Here is a 25,061-nt window from a genome sequence, read left to right as displayed (position 1 = left end):
CTGCTGGGGGGATGTTGTGCAACCAATTAAAAAGCTGAGAGATGGCTTCATTATCCATGTATATAGATAGTAAATACTGTCCTCAGCAAATAATGTTGTTATTCAATTTCTTTAAAAGGTTGCACAACATTCTACAAGTACTGGCACAGTCTGCCTTTCAGTCTCTTTGGAATATTTAGAAATAAAGCCTCTTAGAGGGGAAAAAATCAGTCCCAAAGGACTTCTTTTGGAATAAGATGTTGGAATATGTAGGTGAAAAGGGAAGTGTTCAATGGTTGGAACATTTTGCCTTCAGGAGAGTAAATAACTGTCGCTCTCTTCTCCTTAGCGCCTGGGAGGAAAAGGGTCCAGGGGACTAATACGTTCTTTATATTTGGTTCATGCAGCTTCAGTTTGATTATTGAAGAGGAAACCTCCACAAAGGCCTCCCTTCTCCCCCCAAAATCAAGGATGCAGGCTTACTGCCTCTCCTGGTCCCCCACAGGCTAAGGAGACCTGGATTTCATGGCACTTCTCCTTTCTTCTAAGACAGTCCCCAACACGTTTGGCACCAGGGACGAGTTTTATGGAAGACAGTTTTTCCATGGCCTAGGGTGTGGCGGAGGTTTCAGGATGACTCAAGCACGTTACATTTATTGTGCACTTTGCCATGCGCTTAGTCGCTCAGTCGTGTCCAACTCTTTGCGACTCCATGGGCCGTAGCCCACCAGGCTCCTCTGTCCGTGGAATTCTCCAGGCAAGAATACTGGAGTGGGTTGCCATTTCCTTCTCCCGGGGATCTTTTCCACCCAGGGATCGAACCTGCATCTCCTGCATTGTCAGATGGATTCTTTACCTGCTGAGCCATCAGGGAAGCCCCATTATGCACTTTCTTTCTATTCTAATGCCGCTGCGGTCTATGGCCCAGAGGTTGGACCCCTGTTCTAAGACAGGAAGCTTCTCAGTGAGTCCTATTATATTCAAAGAGTTTTTCTCTAAGTCTCTGAGGCCTGGAGGATAACCTTCCAGGCCTGTGAGCATCACGGCTGGGATACCTATGGAAACCATCCCTTCTTCCCTAGGGCGGCTGGGTGGTGAGCAGGACTCCAGGTTTAGATTTATCCAGCCTTGGGGCATTTGAATTTGTGATTAAGTACTCAATTTAACAATTCACTTGTGTTGGAAACTTAACTGACAGAACTTCCAAGAGTAGTTTATAATCAACTTGGTTTGTTTATGTAGAGGAAATTTTAAAATGCTTGCACTCACTCTCTGAACAGTTTAACTTGACTTTCCAGAGGAGTAAAATGTTGGCCTGGGTAATTCTTTGGCACGTGGCATGGTTTTCAATGGTTGAGGGGCAAGTTCAGGCGCATCTGCCGTGTTCACTCTGTAATTGTGGGTATTTCAAATCCTTCTTAATCCACTTCAGACAACACACCAGCGCTCTTTCAAGATGTGTTCTGTTAGTTGCACTCTTAGTCCACCTCGGCAGAAACTGTGTAACTGGATCAGAACTCACTTTGTTTCAGGAACTTCTAACTCAGTGGAAATCCCACTGAGGGTCCTGAGCGTGAGACCTGGGGCTTGGCAAAGCTTAGAGAAGGATCTTGATGAAACCAGGTGGTGGGCTTCATGCTTCCTGTGTATCATCCACCTTGCACCTCCCTGCCCTCTGCCTCATTTTATGGAAAAGAAAAACCCTTGATGACCCACTGCCGATGTGTTCTTCCCGCAGCTCTGGGTAGGGCTGGAAGTTTCTCATCTTCCATGCTTCCCATCCCAACAATGCAGGCTCTTGTCCCTGTCCATTGAAGTAGCCTTCCCCACCAACTACCACCACCTTGTTTTTCTCATTACATTTTTATTTTGAAATCGTTTTAGATTAATAGAAGAGTTACAAGGACATCACGAGATGTCCCCCTAGCCTTGTTGTTTCAGGGCCCTGGTTACTGTGTGCGATCATCTTATTTGTCCAGGCATCTCTCACCCAATGTAAGAGTATAGGTCACGAGGGCAGCTTGATCTGTGACCCTCTCTTAGATGCACAGGATGGGGAGAACCGAGTGTTCTGGGGTGGGGGGAGCTGTATTTAAGAGATGAGGGTCCCAACAGTGTAGGCAGAGGGGGCTCGCTCCAGGTAACATGAGGGCTGAAGCAGAAAGAGCGGGCTATTTAAGTGGAAGACATCAGATCTAGAAGGCCCGTCATAAGGCAGGCAGTTAACAGATAGTTGGTGAATGAATGAGTGAATGAATGAGCTAGTAAGTGGGTCAACAGCCGGGCCAGGACCAAAGCTAATACGTAGTCAGGATGCTACTGATGTTGGGGATGTCTTACTCCAAAGCCCCGGGCTTGGAGTGAAATCATGAAGTCAAGCCGGTGGATGAAGCTCATTTATTCAAGGTCTCTGAGCCATCATGGACTGCCTCCTCTTCAGCGAGGAAAGACTTCTGATGAATTTCATGCTGATAACCACTCTTTGCTCATATCCTGCCCTCCACCAGATGTCCGCAGATGTCATCACCTGGAGCTGGCCCCCTCCGCCTGCACAGCTGGAACCCTCATCTCCCAGACATGGGCTCATCCCGGCCCTGAGACCACAAGCCCATGTCTCCTTGCTCCCTTGGTCTTCTCTCTCCCTCTCCCGCCCCAAGTGGCCAAGGGGCCCAGCTCACCCCCTTTGCCACTGGCCATAGTCCCAATGTGCAGGTCATCCCTGGTCCCTTGGCACTCAACGATTGGGAGTTTTAAATGCTCTGTGACCAGCTTGAGAATTTTCCAGGGAGGCTGTGTCAGACAGTTAATACTCAAGTACAATAGTAATCCTTTTGTAACTTGAATATAACTGCAGACTTCCACACTGAGAATGATAAAATGGTGTGGATTGAAAGGTATTTGGAGAACTGTAAAATGTCTAGGATTAAAATTTCAATACCATTTGTGCCCAATAAATGTGAACTCTTTAGTAACTTGAAACTGTGCTATTATGACTCAGGTCTGAAAATTATGAGTCCTGGTTGAAGAAATGGGAATAACATGTGAGGGAATCAACTCCCATCCTTTACCTTGAGGGGCAGACTGTGGTTGCACCAAATAGCAGGAGTGTGACCTCATAGGGGAACTGGCCTGGAGAAATTACCGTATTTGTTAAGAAAGTGATATACTCTCCAGAAGAGAAAAATGTTATACTTTCCATTAGGATTGTTTATGGAAATGGGGCTGCATTGAACCTGTGTCAGTATATTAACTGGTTCGACAGGACCCCAGGAAACAAGATCACATAATAGTTGACTGAATGATTGACTTTTTTTTTTTACATGAACCAGTCTAGTCAGTCCAAACTGACAAATTAATTTTGTCTATAGAATCATTCCCTGAAGCCCATAAAATTAGCCCCCATAAGTACAGAGAGCAGAGTTGGCTTTGTATTTAACTGATTCGCTGGGACTTAAGTAAATGGATTTAATCTTAACACAGCTAAAGCCTTGAGACTTTTAATAGAGCTGATCTTAAGCAAAGGATTAATTCATCATTTAAAAAGTCACGGCTCGTGGATTTTTGTTGCTTGTCGAAGGACAGAATTATATACTTTGATGATGGTAATCACCCAGCACATGCCACAGGGCTTGCAGGGGGGGAAAATTAGCTCTTATTTGCTTTAAGTTACAAAAATTTTTGGTCCGATTGACAGTGAATTAATCAGTTTTAACACTCAATTATGATATACTAGATGATGGTATTTGCCTGGCCTTATTCAACTTGCAAGTATTTTCATTGAGATGTTGGTGTCATACTTCTGATGCCAAACTCTTCCAAGCTGGAATAAGCATAGGGTTTTTCTTTGTGTTACAGGGGTGAACTTGGGACGCCAATTTGTGCCTTCCATGCAACAGGCTGGGATGAGAGACGGGGGAGGAGCCTATGAAGTGGCCAGTGTCTCTCTTTTAAATGGAGATCCATGGAACCCAATGAAGAATGCAGACTCAGAGGTCAGTTTTTCACTCTTTCCTCCTTGACTTTTCAGTGATTGGAGTTTAAAACTCACAGTACTGCATTCGTATTCTTTTATTCAAGTTTTGTCTTTAACTACTTTAATCCCAACTTTATCCTTCCTTACAAAGTGAAATCTTCATTATTAAGAAGATGAAATACAAATTGATTTTGACGTGACGGTTCTGATGAGGGTCTCAGCTCTGTTTGCATCCATGGAAAGTTATTTTTTTCAAACACACACCAAGGATAACATTTCCAGATATGCAACTTCCAGCTCATTTTACTTGAGTGCTGGATATTTTTCTATATTCACATCTACTTATCAATATTTTGGTTTTATCAGTCAATTATTGGTAGAAACATTTTAATGCAACTTTTTTTAAGTTTGTAATGAGTTTTAATGTACTTTGATGCTGCAATTACTTCAATACGTGTTTGATTTGAGTCTTCTGTGATGTAAAAGAATACTATAAAATAATCAAAATATTAGTGGTTAAATTTAATATTTTGATGAGTTTTGTCTGACAAATCTACATGACTTTCTTAAATTTCAGAACTTGTTGGAATAGTTGGAAAGCGATAAAATCTATAGAAATATGAGCTCTTTGGAGAGATCATACAGATGGCTTTGTCCTTGTGTTATGTGGAACTATTTTTAGATTATTTTTTATAATAGAAAACAGATTTTTTTTTTTTTTTTTAAAGAGCAGTTGAGACTGTGAAAATCCTCTGTAGTGTTCTGGAAGTGCTGCAGTGGGCCACCTTTATGTCTGTAATGATAATATGATTTATGATTTATTATCGCCAACCTTTTTGGCACCAGGGCCCAATTTTGTGGAAGGCAATTTGGTGGGAGGGGTGGGGACAGGGATGGTTTTGAGGTGATTCAAGTGCATTTACTGTGTGCTTTATTTCTAGTATTATTATCTCAGCTCCACTTCAGATCATCAGGCACTAGCTTTAGAGGCTGGGGGCCCCTGATTCACCTCATTATTTCATTTTCTAAGGAGACTTTCAGCTGAACGTGAACATTCAGAAAGGTTGGGTTAAAGGATCCAAAGGCCAGATCTAAACTTTTTCAGTATTTCTATTTCATGGGGACTGTCACAGACTGAATCTACAAAGTGCAAGCCAATCACAGTGTCTCTAATGCTGTTTCCTGGAAGAAAAACCTAGGATGTTAAAGAAAATCTCATCATGCTACTAATTTGCAAAATTAGAAATGATCTGATAGGTTCAGAAAAAGAGAAGTGTACTATTTTTGTAAAGTATGTATTTAAAATGTTGATAGGCACTAATTAATGATATAAGAATATGAAACCATCTAAAGTTACTTGGTGGTAGAAGCTTTTATGGGAGATCTCCCTGGTGGTATGGTTGCCAGACTTAGCAACTAAAAGTACAGAATGCCCCATTGAACTTGGACTTAGACAGACAATGGATGTTTTTTCGGCACAAGTCTGTCCCATGCAAGATTTGGGGTATTGTTGTTTATCAAAATCCAGATTTAACTGGTGTCCTGTGTTTTATCTGGCAACCTTCCTTCGAGGGTATCAGAGCAATGCGCTGATGAGGGTTCTCAGCAGGCCTCTGGAAGGGACCAGTGCAGGTTGGCTCTAGTTTCTGACCTCCAGCTTCATCCTTCCTGCCAGCCAGCCACCTGGCAGACCTCAAGAGACATGCTGGAGGGGGTATTGGCTGCCCCCCCACCCCACCTTGGCCAAGCTTACAACCTGAGGACCGGGGGCCACCTGCACCATCTTTGTAGAACAATAGGAGAGACCACTGTTGTTGCCTCACTGTCCCAACTCCTCCAGGACGAGAATCATGTGGGTAGTAGGTATATGTGTTGTTGTTCAGTTGCTGTCGTGTCTGACTCTTTTGTGACCCCATGGACTGTAGCCCATGAGGCTCCTCTGCCCACGGGATTTCCCAGGCAAGAAGACTGGAGTGGGTTGCCATTTCCTTCTCCAGGGGGTCTTCCTGACCCAGGGAAGTAGGCACATACCTACTGCCTAAAATAGCTCCAGGTTACTGACATTGTTTAAAGGGAACAGGGACCTAGGTGATTTGGGGGACAGCATCTTGTCGTAATGCCGTGAAGTTCGCTTCAGTGTATGGCTCGTGGAGTCAGCATCGTGGCTCTGTAATGACCACATGTGCCTTTATTTGGTGGTTAACCATCAAGGCCCTGCAGGAAAAGGGGTTTGTGTATGAGCGTGCCCTCATTCTCCACAGGGTGGATGTGTGTGTTTGTTGTGGGTATAGGGAGTCTGCCAAATGGTGTATATGTGTACATCTTTCCTTGTTATCAAAACAGCCATCCACGTTGACATTTTAAACTGCATTCACAGAGTGCATCTTCAAGTGTGCAGAATATCACTCACTTCACGTATATAGTTTGCTGTGGGACTCTGCCTGCTGCATCTTAGAATGCAGGCGTTTGGATTTGCATCCTTGCTTTCCTGCTCCCCATCTTATTCCTTGCTCCCTTGCTTCCTTCTCTTCAGCCAGCCTTTGACCATTTGACTTAACTGATTTGAGGAAAGGCCCAGGCATTTTGACTTCCCCGTTGTGTGACACAGCTGAAGATTCTGTGGGACCAGGCACAAATAAATAAATGAAAAAAAATATTAAAAAACAATGAGCACACAGGTTTAGAATCACAGTATTCGTGAAAACTGCCGCTGCGTCCAGCACTGGAGAGCCGGTGAACTTGATTCAACTGATTTCAAGTTGCTTCAGCTTGATTCAGGAAAGGTACTCAGGTTCTCTCTCTCTCTCCTTCTTTCTGTCTCTTTCTCATCTGTGATGAACATATAGATGAATGGGATATTATTGCGTCCTTTACAAATCAAGTGCCAAGCCAGCACCGCCACTGCTCCTGTAGCTGAAGGACCGGAGGAGTGGGGAGGCACCTGACCTCGTGTGCCTTGTAGGCGCCCAGCATTTGGTTGGTTTGCTTGCTGCTGTTTTGGTCTGTAACATGAGTACAAGCTTATCTGCTTTTCCTCCCTGTTAGGGTCATGGTAAGAATGAAATTAAACGATGTCTGTGAAAATACGCTGGAAACTAAAAACGACCACCCCGACGTAAGGTGATACTGAGAGTTTAAAGTATCTGTAGGGACCAATCTCCAATTTCACGTCTTGAAAAAAATGAACTCTGGGTCCAGGCAAGACGTATCAAGATGCAGTTGCTCCTGAATTGACCTCAGTGGAGCTCAGCCTTTGAATGCTCCAGGAAATTTCCAATTTCTAGCTTTCTCGAATGAGAATGGAATGATGGAAATAGTACGTGAAATGGAAAATAAAAAGGCAAGGGAATTAGAACGTGAAACCGAAGCTTCCCGTAGCATATTGAGAGTCTGAAATATCAAATAGCAGCTAATTAAAACAGCAGAGGTAATGTCTGCTGCATAGACTTCCGTTTGCTTTGTTTCATGGCTGAGAAAACCAAGTCCTGGTTTTTTTTTTTTTTTTGCTCAAATAACCATCCCCTTTCACCCTGAGGCAGTCAGACCTCTTCTGGGAGGGGTGGTCACACCCCTCCCACCGGTCCTCTGAGTCCCTTGGTAGCAGCTTTCGCTCCCAACACTTCATCACGACGGCTCTTGCCAAGGTCCCAGGTGGCCTCCCGGCCTCTGCAGGCGGTGCGTGCTTCTCACTGTTTATCTGATCTCGACGCTGGTTCCCTCTGCTTTGAAATGCTCGCTTCCTTTGGCTCCCGAGACCCTGTGTGCCCTTGTTCACTCTCATGTGTTTTTAATTCTTGCTCATGACTCCTCTTCTTGGCTTTGTCCCTCAGCTGTCGGTTTCCGCTGAGTCTCTTCCTCGGCACATTTCTAACTAAGGACTCCCGCTGGCCTTGTCATTCCCTCCAGTGGCCTCACTGTCCACCTGTGGCAGGAGGGGCCAGTGAAAGTGCAGGTCGCTCAGTCGTGTCCGACTCTTTGTGACCGCATGGACTATACAGTCCATGGAATTCTCCAGGGCAGAATACTGGAGTGGGTAAGCCTTTCCCTTCTCCGACGGATCTTCCCGACCCAGGAATCAGACCGGGGTCTCCCTCATTGCAGGCCGATTCTTTACCAACTGAGCTATCAGGGAAGCCTGGAGGGGCCATCGGAATCAGTGACCCAACCACAGGCATCAGAGCAGGGTGGACTATTGGATTTTCAGTCCATGAACATTGGAGGATGATGGTGGGGGATGAGACCCAGGCCACCGGTCGTAGGAGCCCACGTATGGTGGTGATGTGAATGGTGGCAGCCGTCGCTCCGATGAGCTGTGACCTGGGTCTGATCCCCTCTCCATCATCCTCCAGTGTTCATGGACTGCAGATCCAATAGTCCACCTGCTCTGACGCCTGTGATTGGGTCACTGGCTTCCAACGGATTTTAGGCAGCTCCAGCCAGAAGCTCCCAGTTACCTCAGTGCATTATTATGTCCTGATATGGACACAGCCTCCCATCCATGTTCCCCACTTTAGTAGCCCAGGGAAGATAAGATTGTCATCCCCCACCCCCTCAAGTCTCGAGACTGGAGACCTCCCTCGGAAGCTTCTCTCAGCATCTGCCTCAGGTTCCCTCCCTTGATACTCAGGATGATGTACAGACTGGGCCAGCCTGACTCTGGAGGCTCACCTCCCACCTCCGAGCCATCCTGCTCGTCTGCAGCAGCCCGTGGCCTAAATGTCCATGCTCTTTCCTGCCGTGCTTGGCATTTGCTCTGTCCCCGCCACCTGTGTCTTACTCATTCCTGAGGCCCCAGCTGGGCCCGCACCTTCTCTGCGCAGCCCCTTCTGACCTCCCCAGCCGCGTTTGTTCCCCCCCGGGTCTTGGTCCTCACCTGTCGTCTCTGTGATGTGCAGACACTCCATGCACACTGACCCTGGGGACGTGGTGGAGACCGATGCTGCAGACCCATCACTTTAAACCACACATCCATCCTCTGATTTGCCGAGGAGCCGGGGACCAGGGCAGGGGCCATGAGGGGTGAGCACTGAATGCTGTTTCCTCCTTCCCTCCGCCTGAAACAGGGCAAGTCTCTTACTGTTTGGAACTGAGTCTGGTTCTTCAGTTGGATGCCTTTAAAGAACAGGGACCCCAAAATAATCAACTTAACGCTGCGTTAAGTCAACCCAGCAGCGTTCAGGAGAGAAGAAATGGCCCCATTGAACTTGCACAAATGCATGAAAACCATAAGGTATTTGCAAGATTAATGTTGACCCTGACTGGGGTACCACCTCACCTTCATGCTGGTTTTAGACCCTAACTCTGTGCGACTTGGGACTCAGCTCTTTGGCACGGCTCATACTGTGTTGTCATCACTAGTTTATAGTTTTGCTTCTCCCGCCAGCCTGTACCCTCTCTGAGGGTGATGTTCTCAGCTTTTGTCCTTCCTTGCCCCTTGGTGCTGCGCTTGGCACCCAGTGAGGATACGGAATGTTTGTTGAGGGCTCTGAGCCTTCCTCTGTGCCTGGGAACCAGGTCACTCACTGGCGTGGAGGTGCCTCCTGCTACAGAAGGTAGAAGGGACAGAAGTCAACTTTTGCATTTTATTCAAATGCCCAGAGGTTCCTGGGGCCCCTTTCCACTTCTGCAGAGGGTTTGCAAACCACTCTTGGAAAACCTGGACTTTTGAGACATTGCTGACCTGTTTCAGCAAGTTTGCTCTTCAGTCACCCAGTCGTGTCCGACTCTGTGACCCCACGGACTGCAGCATGCCAGGCCTCCCTGTCCCTCACTGTCCCGAAGTTTGCCCAGGTTGATGTTCATTGCATCAGTGATGCCATCCAGCCTTCTCATCCTCTGACGCCCTCTTCTCCTGCTCTCAATCTTTCCCAGCACCAGGGACTTTTCTGATGCATTGGCTGTTTGCATTAGCAAGTTTAGGTGCTTATAAATCATCTGGAGGTCTTACATAGCTTGGAAGAATGTGACATTTTCCACTTTTGTGGCTGCTTATGTCTTATCTTAACAACTCCCCCCATGCGCCATTCTGTTCCAGGGTTCACACGGCCAGCCTTGTAGACAATGAGTTTCCTCTGCTCGAAGGGGGCATTCTGGTCGTTACAGGAGTTGCTGCAGGCCGGCCTGTGGCGCCCAAGCTTGACTGTGTAAGCTCAATGGTTAGCCTTCTGACTTATGGAACATGGAGCTTCCTTTAGCTTATAAGCCAGCTGACAGTGCTTCCTCTTAGGAATGTGAAAGTGAAAGTGAAGTTGCTCAGTTGTGTCTGACTCTTTGAGACCCCATGGACTGTAGCCTACCGGGGTCCTCCGTTCATGGAATTTTCCAGGCAAGAGTACTGGAATGGATTGCCATATCCTTCTCCAGGGGACCTTCCCGATGCAGGGATGGAACCCCGGTCTCCCGCATTGCAGGCTGACGCTTTACCATCTGAGCCACCAGGGAAGCCCCTTTAGGAATGTAATTTTTAATAAAATACCTACTGTGAAACCCCTCAAAAGAAATGTATACTAGGGCTTCCTTAGTGGCTCAGTGGCAAAGAATGCACCTACCAGTGCAGGGGACACAGGTTCAACCCCTGGTCTGGGAAGATCTTACCTGCCATAGGACAATGAGCCAGAGAGCCAGGGCCCTGGAGTCCACGACCCGCAACCCCTGAGCCCCACGCCTGGAGGCCCACACAACGAGAGAAACCACTGCAGTCAGAAGCGTGTGCACCACAACGAGAAGGCCCGTGCCCCGCAATGAAGACCCAGTGTGGCCATGAATGTAAAAATATATAGAGAAACGTATACCCAGTGGCTCCAAAGCTGGAACTTTGTTTCCAGACTGTATGGTCTCCTGGGATGGTTTATTCTCCACCTTCCTCTACCCTCATCCCTCTCTCTCTCTCTTTTTTTAATTTTTAAAAAAATCTCTTTTTTTTAAACCTGGCTGTGCCATTTGGGATCTTAGTTCCCCAACCATTGAACCCCTGCCCTCACCACGTTGGGAGCTCCGAGTCCTAACCACTGGACCGTCGGGAAAGTCCCATCCCCATCTCTTATCTCCCACTGGCCTCCCCGCAGCCCCACCCCTTGCCTGGCAGTCCCCAGGAGCCGTGTCTGGCACACAGGGAGGCCGCTCTTCCGGCCGCGCGTGACCTACCCAGCCAAGACTGCACCCACCTTCTGGGAGAGACGTTAGTGGGGTACCAGCGGGCACCCTTTTATCTTTGGGAACTCAGCTGTTTTTTAGACTTGATAGCATGTGGAGTGGAAAAACCAGAAGCTTTGGAACGTACAGAGACGGCTTCAGACCCCCGCAGAGCCTCTGCCTTGCTGTGGGACGCCGGACCCGTGGCTGGCCCTAGCTGAGTCTGTCTCGCCGTTCGTAAAGGGGGTGACGATGGTGACCCTGCTGCCTGACAGCACCCTCGTTGTGCCCAGGAGAGCTCAGCCCCGCCCCTTTCCCCTGGTTCCTGCTGGCCTTTCTGCTCACACTGGGGCCGGGCCCCTCCCCCTCAGCCCCGCTGCCACGGGGGCTGGTTGTGCATTAGTCCTCTGTTGCGTGTGTAGGGAAAGCGGCCGCCGCTGTGTGTTATAGGGTGTTCCGCAGCTGCTCTGGTCTTTACCCAGGAGATGTCAGTAGCTCCCTCCTTCCCAGCCAAGTCAACTCAAAACGGCTGGGGCGTGGGGAGGGTGCGTAATTATGACCCCTGCCCTTGGGGACAGCTGAGAAGGGTGAGGATACAGTTACTGAGAACCTTCGCTTTGGATGGAGCCAGACCAAAACTTGGCAAACGTTTTTTTTTTGATAGTTATAATAGAGAATATTTAAATTTTTTTGATCGTTGTAATAATCATTATTTTTTTGAACTGGGGTAGAGTTGGTTTACAGTGTTGTGTTAGTTTATTCTGCTCAACAAAGTGAAGCATCTATATGTGTACAGATATGCCCTCCCTCTTGGGTCCCTGTTTTAATGAAGAGTAACTATTCAGCTGTGTGGGCCCCCCAATCTCCGTCACAGATAAGGCAACTTTACTTCTATAGCTTAAAGGGGAGAAGCAGCCGTGGGTATTCAGTGAACCAGGGTTTGCGGTTGTGTTCCAATAAAACTTATTTGCGGATATGCCCTGGTGACTCGGCAGTAAAGAATCGTCCTGCCAATACAAGGAGACACAAGAGATGAAGGTTTGGTCCCTAGATCGGGACGATCCCCTGGCGGAGGGCATGGCAATCCACTTCAGTATTGTTGCCTGGAGAATCCCGTGGACAGAGGAGCCTGGCGGGCTGCAGTCCATGGGGTCGCAAAGAGTCGGACACGACTGCAGTGACTTAGCATGTAGCACTCACGCACATGGACATTGTAATTTGAATTTTATAATGTTCATGTGTCATGAAATATTCTTCTCTTATTGATATTTTTTTAGTCATTAAGAAATGTGTATTTTTGAGATTAATCCTTTGTTGCTTCGTTTGCTATTATTTTCTCCCAATCTGAGGGCTGTCTTTTCACCTTGCTTATAGTTTCCTTTGTTGTGCAAAAGCTTTTAAGTTTCATTAGGTCCCATTTGTTTATTTTTGCTTTTATTTCCAATATTCTGGGAGGTGGGTCATAGAGGATCCTGCTGTGATTTATGTCGGAGAGTGTTTTGCCTATGTTCTCCTCTAGGAGTTTTATAGTTTCTGGTCTTACATTTAGATCTTTAATCCATTTTGAGTTTATTTTTGTGTATGGTGTTAGAAAGTGTTCCAGTTTCGTTCTTTTACAAGTGGTTGACCAGTTTTCCCAGCACCACTTGTTAAAGAGGTTGTCTTTTTTCCATTGTATATCCTTGCCTCCTTTGTCGAAGATAAGGTGATAAAAATTAATTAAAAAAAAAAAAAAGAAATGTGAAACCCGTTCTTAGCTCACAGGCAGTGGGCTGGATGTGGTCCTCAGACTGTAGTTGGCGACCCCCGGGCTAGACGTACCCCAGACAGCATCACATCAAGCGCCCCCGGTGCACTTTGTAGGCGAAGAAGCGGGGACTCACAGTAAGAACGTGAAGTGACAGGGCTGACAGCTAGACTCTGACGTCTAGTCTTCCCATGGCGCTCGGCTGCCTCCCGGAAAATCTGCAGCTTTCTTTCCCTTGCGCACTGTCAGGACGGGTTCATAAATCTGGACTCCAGAGGCGAAGTCTCGGCTCAGAGGGACGGCGTGGGAAGGTCTGGCCAGCGCTTCCCCCAGCCATCAGCCCTGCCCTCCAGGGAGCTCTGGCTTCCCTCATCCGCATGTGAGGGCTCCAGCCCCGATCTCCGAGGCCTTTCCTACTCACCCGTCCTCTTTGGTCAGCAAGCAAAGAGGAGGAGGCAAGCCAGTATCCTGCTCTCCGCTCCACCATGTCCCTCCTGTTGGATTCGCGCCACGCGTCAAGGAGGGCTCTGGGCTTCATCTCCACCCTGCTCTCCACAAACGTAGTTATTTCTCATGACCTCTTAGCAAGGCCTTACTAGCATTTCCCAAAAAGTTGTCTATTGAATCAGGTCTCCCTGCAGTCTCTGCAACTTTTTTTTCTTTTCCTCAAACATGTAGTGTCATCAGAGAATGGGGTCTTAAAAATTATATTTTCAAATGAAGTTAGATAATGCTAGGAGATAGGGTGTTTTGTTTAAAAAGACAGAGGTTATTATATACATATATATATATATTTATAATCCTTGGGTAAGACTCTTCATGTTTGACTGATGTGTTGGGCATATTTGAAATTAAGAAAAAAAGGAGTGGGATGAATTCTGTTTTCAGTTTTTTATCCATTCATCCAAGGATGTGTGAGTTCCTACTGTGTCCCAGGTTCAAGGTCAAGTTCCCATGACACAAGCATGGATGAGACTCTGTTCTGCCCCTGAGGAGCCCAGAGTTTACTGAAATAAGGTTGTAGTAAATTTAAATAAGTATTTAATAAGAGACATGTAATTTTTAAAGTAAGCAATTTTAGAATAGCTGTATTTTTTTTCAGGAAGTTGCTTGATGCTTATTTTAAAAATCTTCTAATTGAAGTAGAGCTGACTTAGAATGTTGCATTAGTTTCAGGTGTAGGGCAGACTGGTTCCGTTACACATATGTGTATGTGTACCTAGCCTTTCTTCAGAAAAAAATAGAATGACTTTAGATTTACTGAAAAATTGCAAAGATAGTATGGGACGGTCCCAAATCCCCCATACCAAATTTAGCTATTAGTCACATTTACATGTACATGATACATTTGTAGCAATTAATGATACATGGGTTTTGTATTTTAACTTGAACTCTTTGAATAAGAGACAAGGGCTCTAGAGATCAAGGGCATTTGGAAGAACATATAGTTTCTAGAATGGATGATAATTTATAAATCAGAGTTTAGACGAAAAAGGCTATCTTCCCAAGAGAGACTTTGTGTGTGTTGATGTTAAATTTAACAGTTTGGTATCATGTGAAGGCTGGGGCTTCCCTGCTGGCTCAGCGGTGAAGAATCTGCCTGCCAGTGCAGGAGATGCGGGTTCCATCCCTGGGTTGGGAAGGTCCCCTGGAGAAGGGAATGCTAACCCACTCCAGTGTTCTTGCCTGGGAAATATCATGGACCGAGGAGCCTGGCGAGCTACAGTCCATGGGGTCGCAAAGAATTGGACACGACTGAGCACACTTGGAACGTGCTCAGGGCACCTCCATCTCGCACACGCATTCCTGTGAGCAGAAGGTGTGTGTTTGTGAGTGGCATGCACCAGTATTTTACAACCGTAATTTCATGATTGCCTGCCTAAAGAGACAAATTAAGTAAAATTTAAATTAAATCAAATTTCTCCTTAAAGAGGGAAATTAAATTCTAAGGAATAAGATTTTGTTGGGGAGTTTTAAGCTTTGGAATGAAATGTACCATGGTAATACCTAAGAATTTTCATCTTCTCCCTGAGTACCAATTATTGCTCCCTGGAGGGCAAATGTCCACCCATTGACAATGCATGATGGGCACATCACACACGTGAGCAAAAGAAGGTGCATGTCTCCCAGGATTCTGTGTATTTATAGAAATCTGCCCGCTGGAGATTTGGGGCAGGTTAGAATGAAGTTGAATTATGGCTTCCCCAGAGTATATGCCCAGTAGTGCGATTGCTGGCTCATGTGGTTGTTTTAATTTTAGCTTTTTAAGGAACCTCTGTACTGTTCTTCGAGGTGGCTGTATCAATGTACATTCCCACCAACAGTGTAGGAGGGTTCCCTTTTCTCCACACCCTCTCCAGCATTTACTGTTTGTAGATTTCTTGATAGCTATTCTGACCAGTGTGAGGTGATACCTCGCTGTAGTTTTGATTTGCATTTCTCTAATAATTAGCGATGCGGAGCATCTTTTCATGTGCCCCTTGGGCATCCACGTGTCCTCTTTGTTGTACGGAAGAAACAGGCGCAATACTTTAAAGCAGTTATACTCAAATAGAAGAAAGAATAAAAGTTGATTTCTCCTTCCTTCAAAGGCTGCTCTTGCTAGATTTTTTAAAAATAAGTGTTTTATATGAGAATAGTTTTAGATTTACCAAAAAATTGTAAAGATGATACAGAGACCCCGTATACTCACAGCCAGTTTCCCCTATTATTAGCATCTTACATTATTATAGAGCATTCATCACAAGCAACATTGATTCATTATTAACTGGAAAAAAGTCCACACTTTATTCAGGTTTTATTCAGGCATCACATTACATTTATTCATCACATATCCTCAAGCTGTACTTGGTTGTGGCAATTTCCCATGCTTTCTGTTTTTGATGATATTGGCAGTGTGAGGAGTGAGTTAAGGATTTTGTAGAATATCCGTTGACTGGGATTTGTCTGCTGTGTTTCTCATGATTGAACTGGGGTGATCTGTTTTGAAGAGAAGTCCACAGAGGTGGAGTACTGTTCCTATTACACCGTATGGAGGGCACCTACTGTCAACAGGACTTGTCACTGTTGGTGTCAGCCTTGATCAGCTGCCCGAGGGCCTATTTGCCAACTTTCTCCACGATGAAGTTCCCCTTTTTTCCTTCCTTTCTATACTGAATTCTTTAGAAGGAGGTCACTGTCCACAGCCACACTTCAGGATGTATGTTCCACCTCCTTGAAGGCTGAAGTAGCTACATAAGTTATTTTGAAGTTTTCTGCTTGTGAGATTTGTCTACTTCCCCTATTCATTTATACATGCAGTCATTTATTTATCAGCTTGGACTCGGGGATATTTATTTTATGTTTGGGGAGGTAATCTAGCACTGTTCTGTGTTGTTCAAACTGTTCCTGTTTTGGCCAATGAGGATTCTTCCCATCCGCTCCTGTGTCCCTTTGATGTAAGGTGTTGGTTGTTCTCACTGCTTCTGTAGTGTTATCGCTTCTTGGTCTCCTCAGCTGACAAAACAAGGAAGTATATGTATGTGCTTTGCTGGATTAAAAGGAAAAACAAATCTCGAATGCTGGATCATGACTGAGTCACACTTTATAATGTATTTAATTTTTAAAATTATATAACGGGAAATAGGAAATTTGGCTTTTTAAATGTAGGTATACCTGTACTGGGCTTCCCTGGTGACTTGGAAGCTAAAGAATCTGCCTGCAATGCGGGAGACCTTTGTTTGCTCCCTGGGTCAGGAAGATCCCCTGGAGAAGAGACTGGCTACCCACTTCAGTGTTCTTGTCTGGAGAATTCCATGGAACGAGAAGTCTGGCAGGCTACAGTTCATGGGGTTGCAAAGAGTCAGATGTGACTGAGTGACTGGCACACACCTTTACAGGTCAAAAAAGAAGAATGGCTCTTTTTAATAAACTACATCAATTCTTAAAATCAAGCCCAATCATTTGTTCTTTTCCCTAAAACGTTATTTAAAAATTTTAAGTCTCTAGCATTTGGACCTAACTCTCACTTTTAACACTCTTTGAGTTGGTCCATGTCTTAAGACTGCCTTTCTGCTAATTACTTGAAATTAATTTGGTCTTTTCTTAAAAGTCAAAGAAAAAAGGGGCTTCCTTGATAGCTCAGTTGGTCTTTTCTTAAAAGTCAAAGAAAAAAGGGCTTCTCTGATAGCTCAGTTGGTAAAGAATCTGCCTGCAATGCAGGAAACCCCAGTTTTATTCCTGGGTAAGGAAGATCCACTGGAGAAGGGATAGCTACTACCCAACCAGTATTCTTGGGCTTCCCTGGCAGCTCAGCTGGAAGAATCCACCTGCAATGTGAAAGACCTGGATTCCATCTCTGTGTTGGGAAGATCCCCTGGAGAAGGAAAAGGCTACCCACTCCAGTATTCTGGCCTGGAGAATTCCATGGACTATATAGTCCTTGGGGTCACAAAGAATCAGACACGACTGAGCGATTTTCACTTTCACTTTACTTTTCTTAAAGTAGCAACAAAAAGATTTTATTTAGTTGGCATAACCATTTTTCTTGGCAATTGTTACTCAGCAAAGGTACTGAGGGGTCTTCCTTTTTTTTGAACCTACTAATTTGCTGAGCATATGATTTAAAGACCTGGTCATAAACCCAGAACAAAGTTGGTGAGACCAGGACCAGGGTTATGGGTCATGTGTCTGTTAGGATTCCTGATTCCTGTGGGAGCTATTAGCCTGGCTCAGTTCCTTGGCCTTCCCCGCATGTCTTACCCCAGCAGGCATCTCACATAGGACACTGCTGAAGACATGTGGACAAATTCAGAAACCATCACTGATGGATTAGCAGAGTTATTGGTTTGGTCAAAAAGTTAGTTTGGGTTTTTCTGTTACATTGTATAGAAAAACGTGCATGAACTTTTTGACCAACCCAATATATTTGTATAGATAGGTGACATATTTTATATACTTTTCCCAAATGTTGGTCACACATGACCCACATGCAAGATTTTAGCCTAATTACAGAAGCAGTCACACTGAATAGTTTATATATGCTTGCTGTACATTTTGATTTTTTCCCTCAAACACAGAAAAAGAATGTCAATGATTAAAATGACATTTGTCATTGCAGAAACACATTATGCCATTTGAAAACTATACCCTAAAGTGTCAACAAATTCTCTATTATTCATTTATTTATTTTTTCATTCAGTAAGTGCCCTGTACCACTATGCAAATTAAATCCTGCATTGATTTAGGGGCAGGGTCCCTTTGGTCTTTAGATTCAATGGAGTTCTATCTAAGAGTTCTGAGGGGGGAAATTTTGCCAATTAAAGATGGTCCTGCTTTTCTTGAGTTCTTTCTGTATATTAGTTTAATCAACAAATAGTTATTGTGAATTCACGATATCCCAGGCCCCATGCTAGGTACTAGAGGTATTTTGTACCTTTTAAAGCATGCATGAAAGCTGGCAATTTCATTGCAGAACTGCTTTGAAGCTTGCTCAAACAGAACGCTAGGAAATGTCAACCCCTCCTGCAGGACAAACATCAGGAAGAGTTAGGAGCCCACCAGGGGTACAGGATTTTATCAGAGCTCCTTTGAAATCTAGCCTCTTCTTTTACAGTTCAAAACAAGACCACTGGGGCATATCATCTTTGGCCAAGCCTACTCAGCTAATAGGAATGTGTTTGCCTTGCCAAAAGTTACTGCTGGTTTAGTGTCTTCAGGAGACGACGTGGGAAAGCCTGAGATCCCCAGGAGCCCTGGGCTGGCCTCCTCTGATGTGTCTCCGCCCGTCAGGAGTGCTGACTGCAGATGATCGCAGTCTTCCCGTTTCCATGTCTGGACTGTCTTGGAAGAGTTGAGGATTCCGGTTCTGTAGACCCCCTTGCCTCATGGCCTGAAGGAAGGGGAGAAGGGAGCTTTTTAAGGTTCGTCTCCGGAACAGTCTCGGTGGAGTCCCAGAGCGGAGTTTTTCCAGCCTGCTGCTTCGTTGGCAGGTAGCGCGCCTCGTCCGGTTCAGTCTGGACGCGTTTCTGGGAAGGCGGCGGCCACGGGACACGCCTGTCGTGGACATCGCTCACACCGGTCTTCCTCCAGATTCTGAGGCCTAAGCCGAGGCTCTCATCTTCCCACCAGAGCCTTCAGCCTCCCAGACAGGGTTCGAAGGAGCTATCAGGGCAGAAGGAGTGAAACGGCGTTCTGAGGTCAAGTACAAAACATTCAGTGCATTTTTGTTGGTTCTAACAGACAGCCTCGTGGAGACGTTCTTTTGGCACCAGCAGGCATTACGAGCATGGAGCTGGCAGGTGGGGAAATGAATTGGAGACGCTTTAAAGATCCTTTCCCATAAAGCCAATGCCCAGAAGCTGTGGAAACGTACGTCTCTAGTTAAGTAAATACCCTTAAAGACGACACATATACGTTTTGCAGTGAAACCTTACCAGTTCCAACTGCCCTGTCTCCAGATTCCAAGAATTTCAGCACACACAGAATTGGCCTCTTCTACTCATTAACCTCAGAGGCAACTCCTTTCAAGAAATTCCTGCAGCCATGACGGCAAATTAATTTAACTGTTTTATTTGAAGCAGCTGGAATGGCAGCAGCCAGCCTTAGAATTTCCTTGCCTAGATTTTTGGATGAAATGGGAAGAAACATGAATTAAGGGACAAGTCTTAGCTTTTTGTACCAACAGAAGTAGCCTATGGAAAACTCCCTGGCTCTGTCTCTTGTTGTATTGGGTTGGCCAAAAATTTCATTCGGGTTTTTCCGCCCGCTGTTTCAGGAAAAGGCCAGCGAACTTTTTGGCTAACCCCATAGAAAGGCTTAGAGTGGAGATTTGGCACCAAGCTCTGCATCACCTGGTCACTGAGTGGCCAGTTGCAGTTTTCCCTGGATATTTCCCCAAAAGACTCTTAAGCACTTATTAAATAAGATGTTTCCCAGGTGGCACTGTTAGTAACAAATCTGGCTTCCAGTGCAGGAGATGTAAGAGATGTGGGTTCAATCCCTGGGTCGGGAAGATCTTCTAGAGAAGGAAATGGCAAACCATTCCAGTATTCTTGCCTGGCGGATCCCATGGACAGAGGAGCCTGGTGGTCACAGTCCATGGGGTCGCAAAGAGTTGGGCATGACTGAACATGCACAAACCCAGATAAGATACTGTCAGGGCTGGGGTTTGGGGTGAGAAGTTTTCAGATGAAGCAGGGACTTGGGCATCCTGCTAAGAAGTTAGAAGTCCACTTGGAAGGCCGTGGAAAGCGGTGGAAGGTTTGTGAGCCATCAGGTCATTTGGGGCTGCAGTTTCAGAAGAGGTTTGACACAGAGCATCTGTTCTGAGAGCCAAAGAATTAATCCTTTTGAATTGTGGTGCTGGAGAAGACTCTTGCATGTCCCTTGAACTTTAAGGAGATCAAAGTGTCCATCCTAAAGGAAATCAACACTGAATATTCATTGGAAGGACGGATGCTGAAGCTGAAGCTCCAATACTTTGGCCACCTGATGCAAAGGGCTGACTCATCGGAAAAGGCCCTGACACTTGGAAAGATGGAGGGCAGGAGGAGAAGAGGGCAACAGAGGTTGAGATGGTTGGATGGCATCACTGACTCAATGGACATGAGTTTGAGCAAATTCTGGGAGATGAAGGACAGGGAAGCCTGGTGTGCTGCAGCACATGGGGTTGCAACAAGTCGAACACAGCAGAGCCACTGAACAACAACAACCTGTTTTAGGAGGGACGGTGGTGGCAAGGCAGGAGGTAGGTTTTGTTGGGGACAGAAAGTGGCTCCAGGCCTACGAGGCGACCAGAGCAGACAGAGAGCTGACATCGCCTTGGTGAACATCAACCAGGATGGCAGTGTGACCTGTGGGCCTAATTCCCCTGCTGGGGAAGGAGGAAAGACCAGGGGCCTTGCTGTCATGGATCTTTCTCTCCAGAACCTCATGCTTCTGGCTGAGGCATTTCCACTGCTAGATAAATACATCTGAACAAAAATGGCTTTATTCATACCCCTTGTATCCATCTGGGGCGACGAAGTGGAGTTGACCTTTTTGAGGGATCAAACCAATCAGTCCTAAAGGAAATCAACTCTGAATATTCATTAGGAAGACTGATGCTGAAGCCCTAATACTTTGTCCACCTGATACGAAGAGATGACTCATTGGGAAAGACCCTAAAGTTGGGAAAGATCGAAGGCAAAAGAAGGGGAAGACAGAGGATGAGATGGTTGGATGGCATCACTGACTCAATGCACATGAGTTTGAGAAACACTGGGAAATAGTGAAGAAGAGGGAAGCCAGGTGTGCTGCAGGCCATGGGGTCGCAAAGAGTTAGACACGACTTAGCAACTGAACAACAACAACACAGGCAAAATACACTGCCCCCACATCATTTCCCAAATCACTGCGCGCCTACTGTGTGTGCAGACTCACGGCCCCGCAGTGGTTCGGGGGCAGGGCGATGGGACAGCCCACAGGCTCCCAGGAGGCCACTCTCAGGAGTGTCGCCCTAGCAGAGTCTCCTTGGCTCGGGGACTGTCAAGCAGCGTGACAGGCCATGGAGTGGCATAGACTCCCCCTCCCTGACCCAGCCCTCCCCAGTGCTGAGGCCATCAGGGCTGACTGTTCATAGGATGGCATGGTCACAAGGAGGAGGACCTCGGGGGGTCAACCCGGCCCAGCCACTTCCTGGGCTCTTTGTGACCTTTGAGAAGTTACATGACCTCTCGGAGCCTCAAGTGAAAGTGAAAGTTGCTCCATCGTGTCCGACTCTTTGCAACCCCATGGACTGTATAGTTGTGGAATTCTCCAGGCCAAAATACTGGAGTGGGTAGCCTTTCCCTTCTCCAGGGTATTTTCCCAACCCAGGGATCAAACCCAGGTCTCCTGCAATGCAGGCAGATTCTTTACCAGCTGAGCCACCAGGCAAGCCCAAAAATACTGGAGTGTATAACCTATCCCTTCTCCAGGGGATCTTCCTACACCAGGAATAGAATCGGGATCTCCTGCATTGCAGGTGGATTCTTTACCAACTGAGCTATCAGGGAAGCCTCTATTTCCTCATTAAAAACAGGAATCCCAAACAGCACCTATTTCAGAGGGTTCTTACTAAGATTGATAAGATGATGTCTAAGTGTCTAGCACATGCCAGGATTCACTGTGTTTATTATGATTATCATTTATTATTATCATTAATAACTGTGCCTTCAAACTGCATAAAATCCACCAGTGACTCCCCATTTCTTTCAGAATAAGACTCAAACCTTTAATGTTTTGAGGCCCACGCCCCTATGGTACCCCTCTGTCTTCCTCATGCTGTGTGTCACCTACAACAACTTACTTCCAGTCCCCAGAGACTCATGCCTGCCTCTGTGCTCTGCACAGTTTTTCATTTTCTAAAAAGTATTTGGCTGCATTGGGTGTTAGTTGCACCATGCAGGATCTTCACTGCAGCAGGCGGACTCCTAGTTGCCATGTATGGGCTCTAGTTCCCTGACCCGGGATTGAACCCGGTCCCCCTGCACTGGGGCTTGGAGTCTTAGCCACTGGACCACCAGGGAAATACCTGCACAGGTCTTCTACTCACTCTTTCCTTCTTTGCCGTAAGACCCTCCCTCATGTCTTTATTTTCCTGGACTCACCTCAGAAGTTACCTTTTTGGTTGGTCTTACTGACCCAATGGGCTTCCCTGGTAGCTCAGCTGGTAAAGAATCCGCCTGTAATGCAGGAGACCCTGAGTTGATTCCTGGGTCAGGAAGATCCCCTGGAGAAGGGATAGGCTACCCACTGTCCGGTATTCTTACCTGGACAATCCCATGGACAGAGGAGCCTGCTGAGCTACAGTTCATGGGGTCACAGAGATTCAGACACAGCTGAGTGAGTAAGCCCAGCACGCTGGCCAAACGTTTGTGCCCCCCTCTCCCGGTTTACACACTGAAGCCTTTAGCCCCCCTGTGATGGATATAGGAGCCTTTGGGAGGTGATTAGCATTAGATGAGGTCATGAAGGTGGAGTCCCCACGATGGAATTAGCACCCTTGTAAGAAGAGGAAGAGACCAGAGCTTTCTCTCCATCACATGAGGACACACTGATAAGGTGATCGTCTGTAAGCCAGGAGGAGGATCGTCACCAAGCCCCCCACCCCGCCCTGACCCATGCTAGCACCCTGACATAGGCCTTCCCAGCTTCCAGAACTGTGAGAAATGAATGTCTATTGTGTAAGCCATCCAGTTTATGGCATTTTGTTAGAGCGTCTCACACAGACTAAGAGAAAGGTTTTCCTGAACTCCTGACATCCACACTCGTTCTCAACGTCTGTTTGGCTGCCAGACCCCCAGTCATTGCCTCCGTCATGATGCAGGGTATCCACACGTAACAGCTGACTTGCTTATTGGTTTCCCAGGGGAAACTGCGAAATGTCTAAAGGCAGATACTGTGTGCGCTCATTTCAGGACTCTCAGGGTCCAGCAGTGCTTGACACACAGTAGATCCCCAAAGACATTTGAGTTAATACTTACATTTACTTTGAGAGCCCTTAATTTTTCATTTACTTTTCTTTTGATTATATTCTGGTCTAGTGCTTTTCTACTTAGGGTTGATGAATGTCACAGAAAATAAGAAATCATTTTCATAAATAGTTTAGCAATCAAGCCTTTCCCTTAGACACTTGTTGTAAGTGTTACTATAAACAATGGGCTTTAAAGCAAATCTTTCCCCCTAGAAATATACAGGTTATATCCCTTGATTGGCTCAGGTGCATCCCCATGGATAAGTGGATGGTGCTCCCAAAGTTTGTCCAAAAGGAGACGCGGCGCTCGGTAATGGGTGACCCCACGGAGATGCTGCTTTGCCAGCAGTCAGACATTGGTCTGCGGCCCTGTGCCCACTCCTGATTCATGCTCCCTGTATTAAAACTCCCTTCTGAGCCCCCACCTCCTGCCATTTCCTGCCCCTATACCACCCGCAGCTGGTTTCTGCTTTGCCTCACCTGGGCCATCTGGTCTCCTCTCCGTCACACGGGCTTCTCTTCCCGTGTTCTAGGGACTTCTGTTCACACCCCTCTGTCCAGTTTTGACCCCCTCTCCCCCTGCAGCCCCTCGAGAGGCCCCATGGCTGTAGCACACATGCTAAGCTCCTCTATTTAAGGCCGTTCGGGACAAAGTTGGTGGCCTCACCTTCCATGCCCAGTGTCTCGTCTTGTTCCTGACCTGGTTTCTCCTCTGGGCTTCTATCCAGAAGAGGCCCAGGAAGCCTCCTGTGAACTGACACCTCTTCTGACCTCGGTCTGTGAGTCCCTCCAGCTGTCTTGTCACGTGGTGGGGGAGCCTCTTCTCTGCCTCCAGACCACCTTTCCCAGGGCAGCCTTCTGATGGTCTCCCTTAAGCAGGCATCTGTTCTATAATTGTTCTCTGTGTCTTGCACATTACACCTTGCCATTTTGTTTCCATATATCCTTGCTTAATGTCTTCCTCCCCAAATGGATTTACTGTTCCAAGAGGATGGAGACATATTTATTTTGTCACTGCTAGTCCCCAGAGTTCACTGCAGAAACTTTTGTGATAAATACCATTGATACGGGGGTGGGTGGGTGGGCAGGGGATGAAGGATAATGGATAGGTGGGGAATGTATGGATGATGGATGGGTGGGGGGTGGACAGGTGATGGGTGGATGGGGCCATCACCAGGAAGTAGGTGGTGTTAATGAAGCCTTTGTGTTCTCTTCCTCCTTTTATGTGGGCTCTTTGGGCCTCTAGCCATTTGCTTATAAGATCTCAAAATGTCCTTTTATATCCGGGGGGGAGGCTTTGCCCGCAGTGAGCATATTTTGAATTTTCTGAGCTAGCTTTGTGATAGCCAGCCTCCTAGACCACCCCCGCCCTTCTGACACCCCCTCCCACATCGAGTCGGGGTTGGTCTGTGTCCCAGCAGAATAGGGCAGAGGTGACATCATAGGACCTTATACTTTCACCCTGGATTTCTCCTTTGAGGGGATCCAGCTGCTGAGCCACAGATACTTGAGCATCCTTCTGGAGAGACCAAGTGGATTGCCAAGTCCTCCAGCCAACAGGCTGCACCAACCTGCCATCTTGCAGTGGACACTGCGGTGCCAGCCAAGTCCTCAGGGGACCCCAGCCCCCACTGACATCTGGCCACACCCCACAAAGACCCAAAGATAGAAACTTTCCGCTTAAATTCCGACGTTTTGCCCCACGGAAACTATCAGCATGTTTAATGCTTTCTTCATCTGAACCAAAATAGTCAACT

General features: G+C 46.5%; 1 protein-coding gene across 3 annotated transcripts in view; it reads left to right on the top strand.

Annotated features, from left to right (window-relative positions):
* ADAM12 (ADAM metallopeptidase domain 12) overlaps positions 1–25,061 on the top strand; it is a 381,565-nt gene that overhangs the window by 47,600 nt on the left and 308,904 nt on the right. For 2 of the 3 annotated variants that reach the window (XM_043926044.1, XM_043926045.1), the window contains exon 2: positions 3,835–3,971. In XM_043926044.1, coding sequence (XP_043781979.1) covers positions 3,835–3,971 — 137 coding nt within the window. Of the gene's footprint in view, positions 1–1,671; positions 1,724–3,834; positions 3,972–25,061 lie in introns of those variants that run through there. The other variant, XM_043926043.1, reaches the window with a different exon arrangement.

The sequence above is a fragment of the Cervus elaphus genome, chromosome 15, assembly GCF_910594005.1.
Source record: "Cervus elaphus chromosome 15, mCerEla1.1, whole genome shotgun sequence".
Classification (NCBI taxonomy): Eukaryota; Metazoa; Chordata; class Mammalia; order Artiodactyla; family Cervidae; genus Cervus; species Cervus elaphus.
Note: the sequence above shows the minus strand (reverse complement) of the source record. Positions and strands in the feature narration are given on the sequence as shown.